At 40.1% G+C, this 16,959-nt stretch overlaps 1 protein-coding gene across 3 annotated transcripts; it reads right to left on the bottom strand.

Annotated features, from left to right (window-relative positions):
- Positions 1-223: 223 nt before the first annotated feature.
- nek8 (NIMA-related kinase 8) lies at positions 224-16,948 on the bottom strand. 3 transcript variants are annotated; one of them, XM_072392198.1, is made up of 15 exons: positions 16,860-16,948; positions 9,643-9,848; positions 8,648-8,880; positions 8,423-8,554; positions 7,804-8,012; positions 7,601-7,680; positions 7,327-7,511; positions 6,634-6,781; positions 6,094-6,170; positions 5,791-5,908; positions 5,506-5,656; positions 4,879-5,042; positions 4,395-4,547; positions 3,008-3,166; positions 224-1,322 (listed from the first exon to the last, which is right to left on the bottom strand). In XM_072392198.1, exons 1-15 carry the CDS (start codon positions 16,874-16,876, stop codon positions 1,294-1,296), a joined length of 2,061 nt encoding a protein of 686 aa, XP_072248299.1. In that variant the 5' UTR covers positions 16,877-16,948; the 3' UTR covers positions 224-1,293. The 3 variants fall into 3 exon arrangements, with proteins under 3 accessions (XP_072248299.1, XP_072248300.1, XP_072248298.1); XM_072392199.1 differs by lacking the exon at positions 16,860-16,948 and adding an exon at positions 16,541-16,629; XM_072392197.1 differs by lacking the exon at positions 16,860-16,948 and adding an exon at positions 11,292-12,469.
- Positions 16,949-16,959: the final 11 nt, after the last annotated feature.

The raw sequence follows: 16,959 nt of genomic DNA, 5'->3' as shown, positions 1-16,959 counted from the left end.
GTGCACTTATCTATCTACTCTTGTTCACCATTTCCTGAGTCCAAAAAGTGAAAAAGATTTGTACAGTGGAATCAAACCAGTGCTGTTGATAACATGTCATTTACTGCTCACTACACAGTGAACAGCTGACTGTTTTGTTAGCCCGATTTTTTTCATTGGAAGCCCAAGAATAAGCTGGAGAAATCGTTTATTAAAAAAGTATTTATTAGTGGTCACATGTAAAGTATATTGCAGCGCTGGACTCGGAGTGCCAGAGCTCCCGCAGGAAATCCGTCAGGCCGAGCCCCGTTATCCGGAAACATTTCATATTTATATTCAGCTTTATCTCACAGAAGTTGTATCCACACTTGTCAGAGTATAATTGGCCAGTTTTGAGTGGCATGATCAGGCCAGCTGCTGTCCTTGTTGTGTTCTTTGGATGTGATAAACAATGTGTGTGTGTGTGTGTGCTGTTTTTAGGCGTGGATCTAATGTACCAGACATATCTGCCCTAATAGAGATGTTTTGTCTGACCCAGTTGTTTATGTCATTCTAAGGTCTTGGACCATTTAAGGTCATCTGTTGTGCAGTATGAGCAGAGTGGCAAAGTACCAGCTAGGAACATAGGTTATTTAGTAAAATACAGAATATGAATTTATAATGTCTAAGAACAAAGCCAATTATAACAGTTTACTTTACAGAGAGCCATGAATGAGGAAACAAGAGAGTGATTTCAGCCACAGCTCAGCCTAACCCCAAACAGACCCTCGTTATCTGGTCTGAATGATGCTGTATTGCAGGACTAATCCAATGAAGCACAAAGTGACCAGTCACCAGTCAAGTGAGATAAATGCGCTCGCATCATTCGACTGATGAGCGCTCAAGTGGCTCCATTCTTTTCGTCTCATTCACTGGCGTCTTAAGAAAGCTCAAACCAGTTTGACTTTCACTGGCTTTTCATGGTTTACAGAGCAAACACTGCAAGTGAAGGAAGACAATAGTTCCCCACATGTGAGCTGCCTAATGACCTACTGTAATCCACATTCAGTATCAGTGTTGCAACATTCCTTTAACAAGCACATCGTCAGACACACCTGCGACCTCAGACAGGTCAGGACCTTCTCTGTGTTATTAGGCCACCTACTGAAACAAACATTCGTCCATGAAAGGTCCGGACAGAGATGAAGAAGAAGTGAAACTGTGAGGGTGCAGCTGCAGAATGAAAGGAAATCATTCAGCTGCAGTGCAGATGGGTCTCTTTGAGGAAGATGTTCTTCTCATTGGGCTCCCAGGGGGTAAGTTTTCAGCCCCAAATCATCTCGGTACAGGCTCCTCGAACAGAGCTACGAAAAGAGGGTGCAGAAGAAAAATGAGTGAATATTAGTACAACTGAAAGGTGTTGATCAATCAAAAAGATGATTGGCAGAAATTACTTGACAGCCATTTGGCTCGTTCCTGAATTTCTTCCCCATAACTCGACCTCTCTTTGTTTTGAACTGAAGCAATCTGAAGATGCTGCTTTGACTCAAAACCTTCACTATATCCTGACATGCGTTAGACAAAACATTTAACAAAGTAACCAGCAGATTAAACAACTACTGTAGTTATCTATTAGTAGGCAAATGGCTTCCCCTATTGTAGAAACTACACAGCCATCACCACTTTAGCCCAATAGGCCATTATGACCACCTGCAGTATTTATATTTGGCGGCATTGCTCTGTTATAGAACCTCCCTACTGAACAGAGCCGAACAGATGGGGCATCTATGACAACAGACATGACACTGAGAGAGTTAGACTGTATGAAAAAAAGGGGCTGGGTTGTGAAAGTGGCCTGTAGAGGTGGCAGTAAAGGTATGTGGACTAAAGCAATTAAAACAGAGCTCTCTGTATGAGGTTTGACAATAGGATGCACAAAAATGTGAGTCAGCTGAACAATCAGCTGATCAGGGCGTGTGTCAGGTGATACAAAGAGATGAGGGCTGAGCTTTATGCTGCAGTCTGATGATTGATCAGATATCACTACAACTCTGTCAAGTTTAACTCCCAAAATCAAACAGAATGTTTCTGGTTAGTTTGTCACACCTTCCTGTTGCAGCGAACCAAATAATGTCCACAGTTTCACCCGTCTGCTTTGACACGCCACCCTCCTCCTTTCCTCTATGTGTTTTTACTGGTCTGTTTAATCGTTGCTGTTTTCTGCTTTTCACTTTGACCATCAGCACTGCAACAAAAATTGATTTTACATCAGTTAGTTCGGTGTATCTTTGGCAGCCCGAGGTCACAGCTATGATTTCTGAACACGAAAGATGAGTCTTGACTCTTCACACGGATCCTTCAGCTACATCTGCAATATGTTTGGATTATCATTCGTTTGTCTGTTTTTATTCCATGTAGTCTCCTGTGAGTTTTGTGAATTATTAATACATTTTCTGTGTCTAAAAGGGTGTCGAGAGGATTACGAATTTTCCATTTTAAAAATCAAAGCTGTCCTGTGGCTCTTTTACTCACAGACACACACTGTGTGCATCCTTCAGGTCTAACTAAATAAAATAATTCACAAGCTTTGACATGCATGTTTTCTAGCTGGCCGTTTTCAGTTGTTTTTTTCTAGATTCTAGTCGATTATTTTTAATTTTCCAATTTCTTTTCTATGGATTTCACACCATCAGACACTAATTTTCTGCTCCTTTCAATAAAAGTTGGATAGTCGTATGATATAGATGCATCCAGAGTCAATAGCCACAGTGACTGGACTGAATGATCTCTTCAAGCATTTGGGTGGAAACGTTCAGATCAAATTAGTGGACATGTTTGAATGCATCGTGCCTTCGGTCGCCGCTGAGCTCTCAAACTCACAAATGAGTCCTTTAATATTAGCTCTCAGACAAACATGCATCGCTGCGGACGTTATCAGGAGATGTTTGTCTCAAGTTCAGCCGGTCTTTCATCTGGGGATTAGTCAGATTTCACCACATCCCAACATGTCACAGCATTTGTTAACAGAGGGTAATAAGCAAAATATTACGTTTCACTGCCAGTAGAGTGTTGCCATGACAACAAGCCACTGATGTCACCGTAAATGGGTGACTCTCGTCGAGCTGCACCGCCTTCGGTATGCCACAATCCTCCTCTTTTCTTCCAAGGCGGCCGCGGGCCCCTTTTCCCCACGTGTACACCTCCCCTTCTGCAGAAAAGAAGAGAAGAAGGAGCTGGTCACCAAATTCAGAGCGAGACGCATTAATCCACACAAACCTTTAAATGACAGCTCGGTCTCTCCTGCAGGGGCAGCATAAAGACTCTAGCTGTAGGAAGTCTGAGCCGAACAAAGCCTTCCTGATACAAAGAAAACCTACAGGCACTGTTGTCTTCTCCCCAGGGAACCAAACGCTGGCACAATAAGACATTTTACCATTTGACTTACAGATAGTCAGCACAAAGACATGCACATCTGTTATCTATGTTTATAGCAGCGCTTTTGTATGTTTATCCTATTAGCTTAAGTCAAAGCATACCATATGGTCCATGTTATCTTCAGTTTGAAACTTTCAGGTCACGTGAAAATGAACCTGAAAGTTGTTTCAAAGTCAATCATTTTTGTAACAGAGTTAAAGTTATTGTTGTGGCAAACAGCCACATGCAGTGACAGTTCTTGTTTAAGGATAAGCTAAGGAGTTTTCGATGTGGGCCTGTTTACCCTGTTAACTGCTTGAAAAATTGATAGGCTCAAAAATGTTTTGCAATCAGACCTGTACTGAGCGAGAACGCCATGACAGTCACAATAAAATAAAACGGGTCAAATATCCCCTGTTAAGTAAAAAGGCTGCTTAGATAAATGTTGATTAGCTCTGATTAGGATTTGGGAGGATTTTTCTTTTGGTAAATATCACATAACATTTACTACAAGCTTCGGCTAAGCAACAGACACTTGCAAAGTTATATAAGACTGCAGCTGTTTAGTACTTTGGTGTCATGGTGTTCTACCAATACTTTACATAAAAAACCCAAACAAACAGGACCCAGGTTGAGAAAAACACAGAATTTTCCTTCAAATGCCCCCCGTACTGAAGGTTCTTATTGCTTTTCCCAGCAGAATAACCACACATATGTAGAAATGTTTTCTCGACTCAAAGCTCAGGTGAACCCTGCTGCATTCAGTGAAGGTACTGTGACGCAGATCCTCTAGATTTGCATTATCCTCTTCAGAACATAAAGAAAATGATCCAGATATAATCAAAACACAACAAGGATATGTGAGAAATGTTTTTAACACTGACTGTTTGGCTTGTGTGTGTGTGTACATACAATTTTCAGGTTCATGTTAGCTCAACAAAATATGATAGACTTGTAAACCCCACCACATCTGTCCAGGTGTGCAGGCACAGAGAACGAGGATAAAGACTTTTTCTTCTCACCAGATCCAATGGCCAAGGTGAAGGCATCGCCACAGGCAGCCATAGTGATGCCCTGCAGGCCAGACACCAGGTAAGGCAGACGGCTGCTCCGCCGCGAACTGCAGCCCATCTGTCTGTGCTGGTTGCTGCCAAAAGTAAAACACTGACCCCCCTCTGATTATTGAAAACATGGGAGACAGAAACCAAGATAATATGTTAGATTTCCACTTCCATTTTTAATATTCTTCATATCAGGTTTGATGCATCCACGTTTAAGCCTTCATACCAAGAGCGTTGAAACAAATAAGGGAACGTCTACTTTTTCTGCTTAGCTCACAACTTTAAGCTTTACTAGGAACTTTAACATGTTGCAGGTGATCTTTTCCAGCAGCCTTTCACTTCAAGTAATCAATTGCCATCTACTATTTTGTACAATATTGACATTAAAAGAGAGTCAAATAAATCTGAACTATGCCTTTTGATGGAATAATTTGAATTTCTTAACCTGTAACAGCAACAGAATGTGACGTTCCAATGTCGATGTAAACAATCTTCTCAGTGTTGAGAGGGGCTGAGTGGACCGGAGTGTAAGAATGAACTTCTTCAACTTGATTCACAGGATTTGATTCCTCTCCTGCAGTAATCTTATCCAGGCCAATCTTATTGAATCTGACCACAACAAAATAGAAAAAATCAAGAGCTCTCATACGGCTCAACAGCAGTCAACCAAATCTTTTATACTCTATATCCCTTTAAGCATACATTCAGTGAATTTAGTTTTTTCCCAGGGACTAATCTTTGGTCGTATGTCTGTGATCAACCTGTGTCCCACAGACATGATCTGCACAGAGCTGCGGAGGTTACAGTTTCTTTCTAACGCACAGATATGGTTTCTGACTACAATGAAAGCAAACACTGTGTCATTTCGGGAGAATGTTGTCACACAGGTTGTGCGCCACAAAACCTGTAAGCCCACACACATACTTTGAACATTAGCCGACTGGATGTACAGTTTTATCATACTTTACAGATAACATACAGCAGCAATGTCTTTGCATTAAGTGTGGAATTAGGCATGTTTTCCCTTTGCTTCTTCTGTGATTTATTTTAGGCTGAGAAACAGAATAATTACCTGTTGCTTCCACATGCTACAATGCTGCCCTGGGTGCTGATAATCATAGAGCAGTCAATGCCACACACCACTTTCTGGGCCTCAAATTCCACAGGTAAACACACCTGCTGAGGACAATTGTGGGTGTCTTGGGTGCCAAGCCCGAGGCGACCTTTCAGACAGGGACCATGTTTGTTTGAACACGTGTTTAGAAGCTGCTGTCATACATTAGTGATGTATGATAAACAAACAAATAAAAAAAAACAACCAGGATAGCTAAAACTATAACTAGCTCATTTGCTATACCATTGTCTCCTCTTCCCCAAGCAAATACTTCTCTTTCATTGGTCACAGCAAGAACGTGGGAAGCTCCACAGGACACCTGAACCAGCTCATAGCCGAGGAGTGCCTCCACGATCTTGGGCTGCAAACAAAGAGAAAAGAAATGCCACTTGTTTAGTTATAAATTCTGATCCAAACCTGAATCACTTTTGTATCTTCGTAGCACAGTGTTCAAATTTAATTGGTAGACCAACATCTAAGAAATCCACTGCAAAATGGCTGTATTAGACTGTATTGAACACGACATTTTTACTTGTGAACACACACTTGTGTTACATCATTGAAGTTGCCGTGTCCCAGACAGCCGTTGCTCCCACTTCCAAATGTCATGATAATGCCCCTGTCTGCGAATGGAAAATAAAAACAGGGGATTAACAGGACTATTAGTTGATGAGTGTAGGTGTATTGTAGTGTACACCAACAGAATGCCTCTAATCCTGATCCAGAAAACGTTAATCTGTGTACAGTGAAAAGTGATGAAAGAGAGGCAACTGAGCTAAGAGGAAGGGTCTTTAATCCTGTGTTATCTGCTTTCCAGTGCTGGACAGACTGAAAACAGCCTCCGACAGCAAACTGGCTAACAGAGCACCACAGTTTGAGCTCCAGAAAAACAGCTCTTTCAAACTGCTAGACAAGCAAGATGAGGTTTATTTCACAAGTAGATTCACACTATCAGGAAAAAAGAGTCTGCTGCATAGGGCAAAAGTGAGGCATAATCATAGATTTCCCAAAGCAGAGCCCTAAGCTTGAGTTACAGGCCATGGCTGTGATCTTTTTAATCTATCCAAAGAGGAACAGCCCACCAACCTGTCATGCAGGTGGTAAAGAGATCACCACACGACACAGACTTGATGGTGACACCAGACTGACCCTCGAGGAAGCGAGAAATGAAAGGTTGCTGCATCTGTTCCACCACACCAGGAAGACTGGTCTCTCCGGACACCACTGATGGAGCCTGTGATGATAAATCATAATAAGCTTCATACTGAATATAGAAAATAAAAGAATCCACCTGCTGCCGCACCATTAAAATACCATCAACCTATGATGTTCAGTCTTGACCAGGTGTTTTTCTATACTCCCATATTACCCAAACTGCAGCAGCAGTTAGTGTTTTTCTGCACTTCCTAAAGTATCCTATAATTGTGAAAATGGGCAAAAACACAACAAATTAATGGTGGCTGTTTGCTCTATGGACTACTGAAGAAATCACTGCTATTTCTGCCTCTTCAACACATTTCCCTGCACTGTCGCTCTTTGAGTCTGCAATACTACCCAAGGATAGTTGTATTTATCACACATATTTTCATTAGCTACAAAAAGTACTGCCCTGTGAGTGTTGAAGAATCCTGAAAATTCAATACAAAGGAGCCTCAAATAAAGTTAGTACGAGGAACCTTCTTGCTGTGAGACAACAGAGCTGCTTCGAAAGGATTTTTTCTTTATAATTGCTCACTTTAGGAAACTATAGAAATATAAAACATCAGGGTTCAGACAGACCTCCCATGTAATTAGACGACCAGACTTGGTGACTCCCATTTTCTGAGTGCGGCCAAGAGACACCTGAAGCACTTCAGTGTTGAGCATTGGCAGACGGAGAGGCGTTGTGATGCCACTTCCCCACGTATACACAGAGGACAGCGGGAGGGAATGCACCTTTCCAGATCCTAAACCGACTGACCCATCTGTTTCGGAGCAAACAGTAACAACCAGTTACTGCTGTGGTCAGTGTGGTGCAGCCTGATCTGTTGTCAAACAATATTAGGTGCATTACCTCTGGACCTGTTGGTGGGAACTCTCCTTCCTTGTCGTCCATGAGGACCAGGCTGCACTGTAGACAGTGGTTTCTCAATTCTGGAGGGAAGAATTTAGGAATATAAACTCATGGGACAAAGCATTGTGAAATCTTATCACAAATGAATAGAAACTGTTCATTTAAAAGGCCTAATTATCAATATTAGAGCACTGAAGCCCCACCTTCGCATTTTCACATTGCCTATGTCTGTGTAGAGATTAAGCAGAGGCCTTATGCATATGGGCAGAGCCATGATTTCGTTGAGTTGAGGCCGTTTGGACGGATCCAGATTGAGCATGTTGAGGATGAGCTGTCTCAGTTCTGGGCTGTATCGGTCTGAGATTGGAGCAAAGGTACCGCTCATGATTTTCAGAACGAGGGCAGGTAGATTCTGAAAGGAAAATCAAAGAGTGTAAACGTTGAGACAAATTGCACAAGTATTAGAAAAAAAAGTCTACAATTTTCTCCTTAAACTCCACAAAAGGGAAAAGGTTCTCACGTCGGTAATTCACTGTGGAACTGGTAGTGCAAATAGATTTGAGCAAAAAGCAGAAAGATTTGACTGAATTATTGGTTTGTGTGAAAATAAAAAGCCCCAGCGCTTTATTATGAGAAAACCTGCAGTCTTCACATGAATGAGAAATGGAAAGAGTATCCTTTAGTGAATTTAGTGTAGCGTTGATGTTTGTTAAGATGGTTTATACATTACTGATATTAATACTACTGCAAAAGCTAAAGCAAATGCATCATTATCAAAACATCCCAAAAAACAAAGAATTGCTGTAAACAAGTTTTCAGTACTGCAGCTTCGAAGGCTCTCTTGAGGCTCGCTAGCTCATACAGCACACAGCCCAAAGCCCAGATGTCACTCTTCTGGTTGTACGGCTTTCCCTCACACAGCTCTGGGGAGATGTAGCAAGGAGTCCCAACCACCTGCACAGTCAAAGCAGCAGCTATAAATTCATGCTTGCAAACGTTATGGGGTTATTCTATTCACAGTTTCAAAACAAAAGCAAATCAGCTCACCGTGTAAGCTTTGCTCTTGCTAACAAGAATTTTGGATATGCCGAAGTCCCCAATTTTGACAATCATCTGGTGCTTGTCGAGAAGAATATTTTGGGTCTTGAGGTCACGGTGCAAGATGAGCTTGTTGTGCACGTGGTACAGAGCAAGCAAAATCTGCACAAAGAAGTGAAGGATGGTGTCCTCGTCCAGGAGGGAATTACAGCGCTTCTGTATGTAGTCAGCCAGGGTTCCACCTGCACAAAGAGAGCATAGAAGAAGTAATTAACAATATGTATGCTAAAGGAAACCATAAGAATGATCAGACATAGTAAATAAACATCTAGCCTTGTAAAGTTATTTTTCTATCTCTTCGTGAGCAGAAGAGAAGCAGATAATCTCATACTTTTTGGAAGTTTCAACCTTCCTCCTTAAGCTTTTCTTCTTTACGGAGAAGAAAAAAACCCCAGCCAGCAGAAAAGACTTGATTTTACCAAACTAAACTACTCCAAAAATAGAAAGACAGATTACAACAAAACTAACAATGATAGGTAAACAAAACAAGGCAGGAAAAGAAAAGAAATCTTCAAATGGTAATAAAGCACAGAAGGACATGAGCTTTGATGATGAGACACATTTGTTTTTCCTATGCAAATAAAGCCACTCAATTGTCCAGAGAGGCGATAAAATGTATTGATGAAGACAGCCCAGAGCTGATCTTTAACTTGAAAATATGGACAGCAGACGCATGTAATCTGATAATTCCAAGGTGATGGAGGTGGGTCACGTTGAAGAATTTTGGATTCACTGATAACAACATATATATTTTACCCGATTACATGGTCCCTCACAACACCATCATCACACACACACATTAAGAGGTTCTCAAGTGGTCTTCCAAGGCCTAACGTGGGAATGAGGAAAGTTATGGAGCCCTACAGCACTAAAGCACGGGAAAAACTAGCTGCTGCACAACGAACAAAAGAGGGTCGTGTAATTAGATACGACAGTGAGCTTACCAGGTGCGTACTCCATCGCTATCATGAGGGCCTTGTCTTCCAGGAAGTTCTCGTAGTACTCTATGATATTTGGATGGTTGAGCAGTTTGAGCACCTGACACTCGTTCTGTGCTGCCAGGCGTTCGTCTCGTGACATCTGCTCCACGGGGATCTCCTTCAGGATGACAAGGGCCCCATCACTGCGCCTGCGGCACAGGTGAACAATCCTGACAGGCCAGGAGACGGAAGAAATGTCACACGTATTTTCTTGGATAAAGAATAAAAGCATGATACGTGGCTGGGACCGATTTTGTTACTGACAAAGATGCATTATATACAGTCTGAGGAAGAAAAGAACAGTCGTGAAACATTTCTCTATACATTTCTGAGTTATAACTGATCAAAATAAAGCAGCACAAACTGTAAGAGACAGATTTAAAGTGAAAACTTCAAAGTAAACGTTTTGTATTCTGTAGAATTAATACTGTTGATACTGTGAAGCTGAGCAGTTGTACAGAAGGAATGTATATTGGCCATTGAATAGTGTGTGGCTGCTGTTTAACTGTCATTGCAAAGTAAAAACCAAAGCTGTTCCATCTCAGAGAGTACTGCAACGAGGTAAGGGAGCTAATTAGGAGTCGATTGGTGGAACAAAGACATTTTTCTGCCAATATTATATAATTTCAAATTCCCCCTGCAAAACCTTAAAATGTTTACTAAAACACTGTAATATATATACATACATATATATTTAATTTTCTAATATTTTTACATTTAAAAGAAAGTATCATAAAAAGAGGAGTTGCTGCAGAGTAAACTACTCAAAAGCATCTATCCAGGGAATGTACATAAGAAAAAATCCAACTACTTGTATTCCCTTGAAGTTTTTTTTTTCCTTTCTACTTGACTAAACTTGTCTGGTAAGTTTAGATCCCACTTTAAATCCTACTTTAAAATTACTGCCTGCATAAGAATAAACTAATATTATGAAATTCAGTAACAGTTTGTGTATTTTTTAGTTTTAGGTACATCACAAGCTTAATAAAGAGTCTTTACAGTGTATTGTCATTACTGAAGCAAGGGACGTGAATGGTTAATATAACAATTCTCAACAGGACATTTATTGATAAGTTTGTCACAGATAAGTGGCAGATTCAATGATGTGAAAACATGAAACTGTGCCATAATAGTTTTTTACTATATTTTCATATTACTTTTGCTGATACTATACATTTTTAGGATTAAGCACATGCATCGCTAATGCTTCACTTTTAGGGGGAACCCTGAAGTTATCAAGTCTTCTTCTACCAATTATAACGGTGCTATATGTAAGTTTATATTAGGTGGCGGCTAAACGAGCTTTCTAAAAGAATGATATCCAAAAAAGCCACATGTTTACATTTTAAAAACTCAATGTGGCTTTGGCAACTAGATTAAATAGCAGCTCTAAGCCTAAGTATTCTTTATAGGTAACTTTTTCATCAACTTTGTCCGATGCTCAGTCGCCTCTGCGGGTGTTTTCTTCCTCAGCGTACATTCCGTTACTTTTTTTGCGGGGGAACGAGTTTTTATGGCTACATTACAAACACTCCGACAGCGCCGTATTTTCGAAAAAGACAACTGTGTGTAACACAAAACGACAACAAAGTGTTTTTAAAACCAGAGTTTACCCGAAAGCTCCTCTCCCAACAACTTTGATTTTCTCATACTTCTCCATCGCTACTGCGCACAAACGTCTCCGTCGTCTCCAGGCAACCTATCCCTAGCGCTACGGCAACTAACGAGGGACATACCAGAGAAATACGGAAAAGGGTGCACTGACTAGTTTCGTTAGGCAAGGCACTATTTTAGTACATATTTTCAGTCACAAATGGAAAAAAAGGCTGCATCAATTGCTTGATTTGTCTGTGTGTTTTGACAAGTAAAGACAGCATCTTACAAAAAAATAAAAAATTACACGCAATGGTAAATCACATATAACTTGTGCCTTGGACAAGAACTGGTAACAGTCATGTATCTGTTCTTGTCTCAACCTGAGCTGCTTGCTCATAATTAAAGTGTCCTGGTTGAAGTTCAATGGTGTCTTCATAACTCTATCTCTGTTATTATCTCTATATATATTATTATGATATTATCATTCATCACCATATTTTCATGAGTTTATTCAACTTCAAAGAAATGTAATTGGTCATTGTGTCTATAGTAGTCTGAAACTAATAAACTACAGGAACACTATAACGCTCCTCAGTGACTCTACATCCTCATATTTTCACCTGGTTAATTAAAACCACAAATCACTGCTTCTGGACTTTTTCAAAGTAAAGCCAGACAAGTTAAACCACTGTAGAAGGACTGGATTCTTCCAGCAAAAAGAAACTCCCTCTGTTGTTTCTTTTAATTGTATTTTCTTCACTCAGCGTTACTGATTTTGAGTAGACTTTGAACATTGCGTTACCAAAAAAGCAAACAACCTGGACAAACTGATATTAGGTATGTGAATAATTCTCACTATTTCAGGAGTCTGTAAAGACTGTCCTAGTTTTGTTAATTGTATCCAACCTAAAAAGCTTCTTTTCTGAAAAGTGAGCAAACATATTATGCTATGAACTATGTAACAGACCTGTAAAAAAAATCTCTGGACATTCAGTTGTGTATATAAACATGTGAACTGATGTGAAAAGTGAATTAAAGAGAGAGGAGGTGGTGATAACCATTGAGACACATGTGATTAGTGCAACGTCTCGAGCTTGGACTTCAGATCACCTGGTGATTATGAAGCAGCTTCCCCTCATCTGAGATAAGCAGGAAGGGTCTGCCTGAGTGCTATTTCCCTTTCAGCCATGATGGAAATAATAAATGCTTTGTGTTGTGACAAAGGCTGCTCTGTGTTGTGCTGAAGTACATACCTCCACTATCATTATCAATCTGAAATAATGATACATCACCACAAACAATCATCTGCATGTAATTGAGCCATTCCCTACAATTAAGCTAGATGGAGGGGGGTCAGATGAGTCTGTGATTGAACAAACAATAGTTTGCTCTTTCTCAGGGATATATTATCTCAACAAAAGAGTACCTGCGGGAGCCTTAAGGTGTATACGTCGCTCTTCAGACCAGCTTAGTGACATATTTGGCCATCTGTCACCATCTTTGTGACAGTCAGCAACCAGGAATTCACAGTGTGCACAGTGAAACTGGTGTTGGCTTCCAGGTATGAACCTGCGCCTGCAGAGCTTGATCTTTTAAATCTCTGGAGATTTCTCAAGACTTATGACAGGAAGTTTTTGTGAAGGATGTAATTTATCACTAAGAAGCATCTTTTTCTTTTATAGATAGCCCTTCCCACAGGTAGCATCATGTCTTTTTACAGGACAAAAAAAGAACAGATGTAGATAATAACACGAGCAAAGGTTGATATATTGATTTGTGAAGAAAGTTAAATTGTTGAAATTTAAAAATGATTAAATGCTTCTGAAATTAAATTTGAAGGCTTTCCGACCTTTTACTTTTTTAAAGAAAATGTTTGAAGATACGTATATATATATATATATATTGTTTCCATATATGAATGCTTTTTGAAGAGCACCTTTTAAAGTTTGTAGTCTATGTTATTTAAATGTAAATTTGACTGTATACAGGAAGGAATAAAAGTCCTTTTTACCGATGGATCCAAATTAGAGACTTGTGGCTATAAAAGAAGGGTGTATGTAAGGAGATAACTGACAGAAAGGCCAAAAGAGAAGAAGGACCATCAGCCTTTCCTCCACATTAATCAGACATTAACTGAACATTTAACATAACAACACAAGAAAGGTGGAACATGTCTGACATAAAAGGAAGTAGTTCTCTGAATCATAGTTGGGTCATGAACTTTCAAAGTAAATATTTTGAAAGAGGAATATTCAAATATTCATTCACATTTTTTCATCAAGATGATTATAATGGAGACTTATGGATCTATTGTATATATTTTGTTGAACTACTGTATAGTGATTCAGGTACTTACTGGAACACCATGAATAGTAAAACTTGACAAACCCAGCTACTAACATCAGCCATTTAATTAAATTTTGTTTTAAAAATGATGGATTGTAAATCTTTTACTTAAAACAACAGCACCAATCTCTGAACCAACTGTGAAACTGTAACTCCCTCAGATCAAGATGGACCTATTTCTGTTTGGCTGTTTATGATCTATTTCCAAGACATCCATTAACATCTTGGTTTTCTCTGTATTAGCAGTTTCTCCAAGACCTCTCCAAGATCAATAAGATTCAAACACAAAGATTCCCGTCTTAAACAGATCACATGATGGTGAGGCAAATTCTCAAATTCACCGCAGCAGCTGCAGCTTTTCCTGAATCAAATCTTTTGCATCTGCTCTCAGAGTTTCTTTAGAAACCTGAAGCTGTGAGGAATTACAGGTTTCAGGAATCACAAAAGAGAAAGAAAGCAAAAGCCTTTCAGTGTCTCTGACTACAACAACATAACCAAAGTGAGGTAACCAGGACACAGAAGCTTTGGCATTAAATTACATTTCTGACTGCTGGGTTTTTCGTTACAGAGGCCTGTGCTCTGTAAGTGGATTAATTAATTGCATGTCACATCTTTCTTGAATTCTCATGCATCTGCAAAAATATATAAAGAACATCTGATTGACCCCATGTAACACATTACTTAAAGTCAGTGAAAAAAATAGCCACTGATGCCTCCTGAATGACAAGGAATATTTTAATTTCACTGAGCACTTCCCAGAGAAGGCGGGTGCTCCAGGAGGTTCATGGAGAAGTGGGCCCCCTGATGGTCTGGTGAGAAACTAACGTTTACAGCAGAAAAACAGATTTTGTGTGTGTGAGACTAACTCACATGAGGTTTACCTGCCATCTGCTGGTGAGGTTTCATAACGTACAATCTCATTATTATGTTGAGATAGGGGTCAAACTCAATAAGAGTATAGGTAGCAGCCAGGTGCTGCTTATCAAATACACTTAGTCAGTGAGCACCTGGTTTACAATGACTTTGCTGGTCTAGAGCATTCAGGTGTGTAAACACAACACCAAGTAGGAGAGACATTAGTAATAAGGGGTTATAACGCCATTTCCAAACAATGTGGAGTTCATCATTCTACAGTGAGAAAAATGATTTAACAAGTGGAAAACATTCAAGATAATTGACAATCTTCCCAGGAGTGCAAAGATGCATCTGAACACACCAAAAGACTTCTGGAACAATGTCCTTCAGACAGAAGAGACCAAAGTGTAGATTACTTGGTCATAATGCACAGCACCACATTTGGAGGAAACCAATCACATCATATCAGCACAAACACCTCATACCAACTGTCAAATACGGTGGTGGAGGGCTGATGATTTGGGCTAGTTTTGTAACCACAGAACCTGGACACCTTGCAGTCATTGAGTCCACCATGAACTCCTCTGTATACTAAAGTATTCTAGAGTCAAATGTAAGGCCATCTGTCTGACAGCTAAAGCTTGGCTGAAATTGGTTCATGAGACAGGACAATGATCCCAAACACAGCAGCAAATCTACAACAGAATGTGTGAAAAAGAAAAGAATCGAGGTGTTGCAATGGTCCAGTCAAAGTCCAGACCTCAACCTGTCTGTAATGTTGTGGTGGGACCTTAAGAGAGCTGTGCAAAAAGAAGAACTTGTTGGGAAGAAGATACCTTGCAGCATAATGAGAGAATGAAAACGTCATACAGAAAACAATTTCTTCAAGTTTTGTTATAAGCAACATAATCATGGGGTGTACTTAGTTTTTGAAAACTGGTTTTGCTCTTTTTTATTTTATGTCAAATAATGAATGACAATGCGTATTATGTCATGTGCTGTTGTTCAGATGAGGTAGTTTTTACTTAATTTTAAAACCCGGAAAGGACCAGGTGATTGTTATGCCCTAATACATAAAACCTTAGAACTGAAAGAGGGTGTTTTTTTTGTTTTTCACAGGACTGTATGTCACTGACTGTGATATGTCTGTGTGAATGGTTTGCTGCGTTCTTCCTTTTCCTTCTCCAGACTGCTGGGAGGCCAGATGAGGGGAACTGTAGGTCTATGCTGTGTTTACGGATACAAAGTGAGGAAGGCAGATATTCCAGTGTAAAGTATTTAAATTTCAGTGCTGCAAAAACAGCCTATCAACATGTGGATGGTTGTTTATTTATAGTAACAACACTTCCTATGGCTGTCACTGCTAATTCACACAGATTTCTGCTGTTTACACATGTATTGTAAAGCTCCAGATGAGTTTGACTTTGCCAAGAATGTAAGATCAGGTGTTCGATTGGATAAGCCATGATGTAGCCTATTTAAACACGTAAAGCATGAAAACACATGTCAAGAAAAGCAAAACTGTTTTGAGTTTGTTGTTGAGCTGCACAAGAAGCCATATAAATATGACTTAAGATGTGATTTTTATGTGTTTTTTTTTCTTTCACCAACTGATTTAAAATTTTAATTTTAAAACTGAACAGTCAAACAAACATGTATTGTACAGTTAAAGATATGCAAACTTAACCGGTGTGAGTTATATATATATCATATGCCAATGGTCGTCCATTTAATTTGATTTGTGGTGAGCAGATGATCACAATTTTACCTAATTACCCCTTTACTCCAAGTTACACTGTGTTGATTGTATAATAGCGTTCCAAAGACATACATCTCATTGTTGTTATTTGGAGATTAAACGCAGATAATTTGCTGTTACGCACAGTGCGTCAAATGCGCACAGGAAGCAGCACCACTGGTGTAAACAAGGTCCTGCGCGGCCATTGAATTGTTTTCGAAAAGCTTATCCCAAACTCACATTTCAGCTGTTGGATTTTGTGTCTTACGTAACATGATCATAGCATCTGCCCCTCCTTGTTTCTGTGGTTCAGGGAGCAACACCCACCTCCGCTCCCCCTCCACCACTCCCCAGTCATTTTGCACAGGCAGGCGGGCTGAAAGCGGTGACACACAACGTTGCGAGGAGCTGCGTAAAGACAAACACCGTCAAACTGGAATGCCACGAGAGGCCACGGGAATCCCCTGGCCTCCTTTTCACACTCGAAACTGCTTAAAACGTGGAATTATAAAAGCGACAGCATCAATCGCAAATCAGCTCTACGGTGATTTGAAGAACTAAAGAAGCAGAGGATCAACTCCTGCAGCTAAAGGCGCGTCTCATCTCCCTGTAGACCCCTGCGCTGGACAACGCTCCCATCACATACCGCGCATATTCGTCCATCACCAGGTCCGAAGAAGAAAAAGTCGTCACGAGAAACGGACGAAGCGAGGGTGCTCTTTAGGATAACAAAAGCACCCAGATAC

Source organism: Leuresthes tenuis, unplaced genomic scaffold (genome assembly GCF_036924035.1).
Source record: "Leuresthes tenuis unplaced genomic scaffold, fLeuTen1.0.hap1 SCAF_9, whole genome shotgun sequence".
NCBI classification, from domain to species: Eukaryota; Metazoa; Chordata; class Actinopteri; order Atheriniformes; family Atherinopsidae; genus Leuresthes; species Leuresthes tenuis.
Note: the sequence above shows the minus strand (reverse complement) of the source record. Positions and strands in the feature narration are given on the sequence as shown.

Bases quoted from the DNA above. Each gene is read 5' to 3' on its own strand.
- nek8 (XM_072392197.1), bottom strand. From the start codon at position 11,338: ATGGAGAAGTATGAGAAAATCAAAGTTGTTGGGAGAGGAGCTTTCGG. The intron at 6,171-6,633 runs GTTGGTGGGCTG...TTCCATTCGCAG, and splicing joins CTTTACCACCTGCATGACAG to ACAGGGGCATTATCATGACA. The intron at 3,167-4,394 runs GTGAGAAGAAAA...TCTTTTCTGCAG, and splicing joins CACCTTGGCCATTGGATCTG to AAGGGGAGGTGTACACGTGG.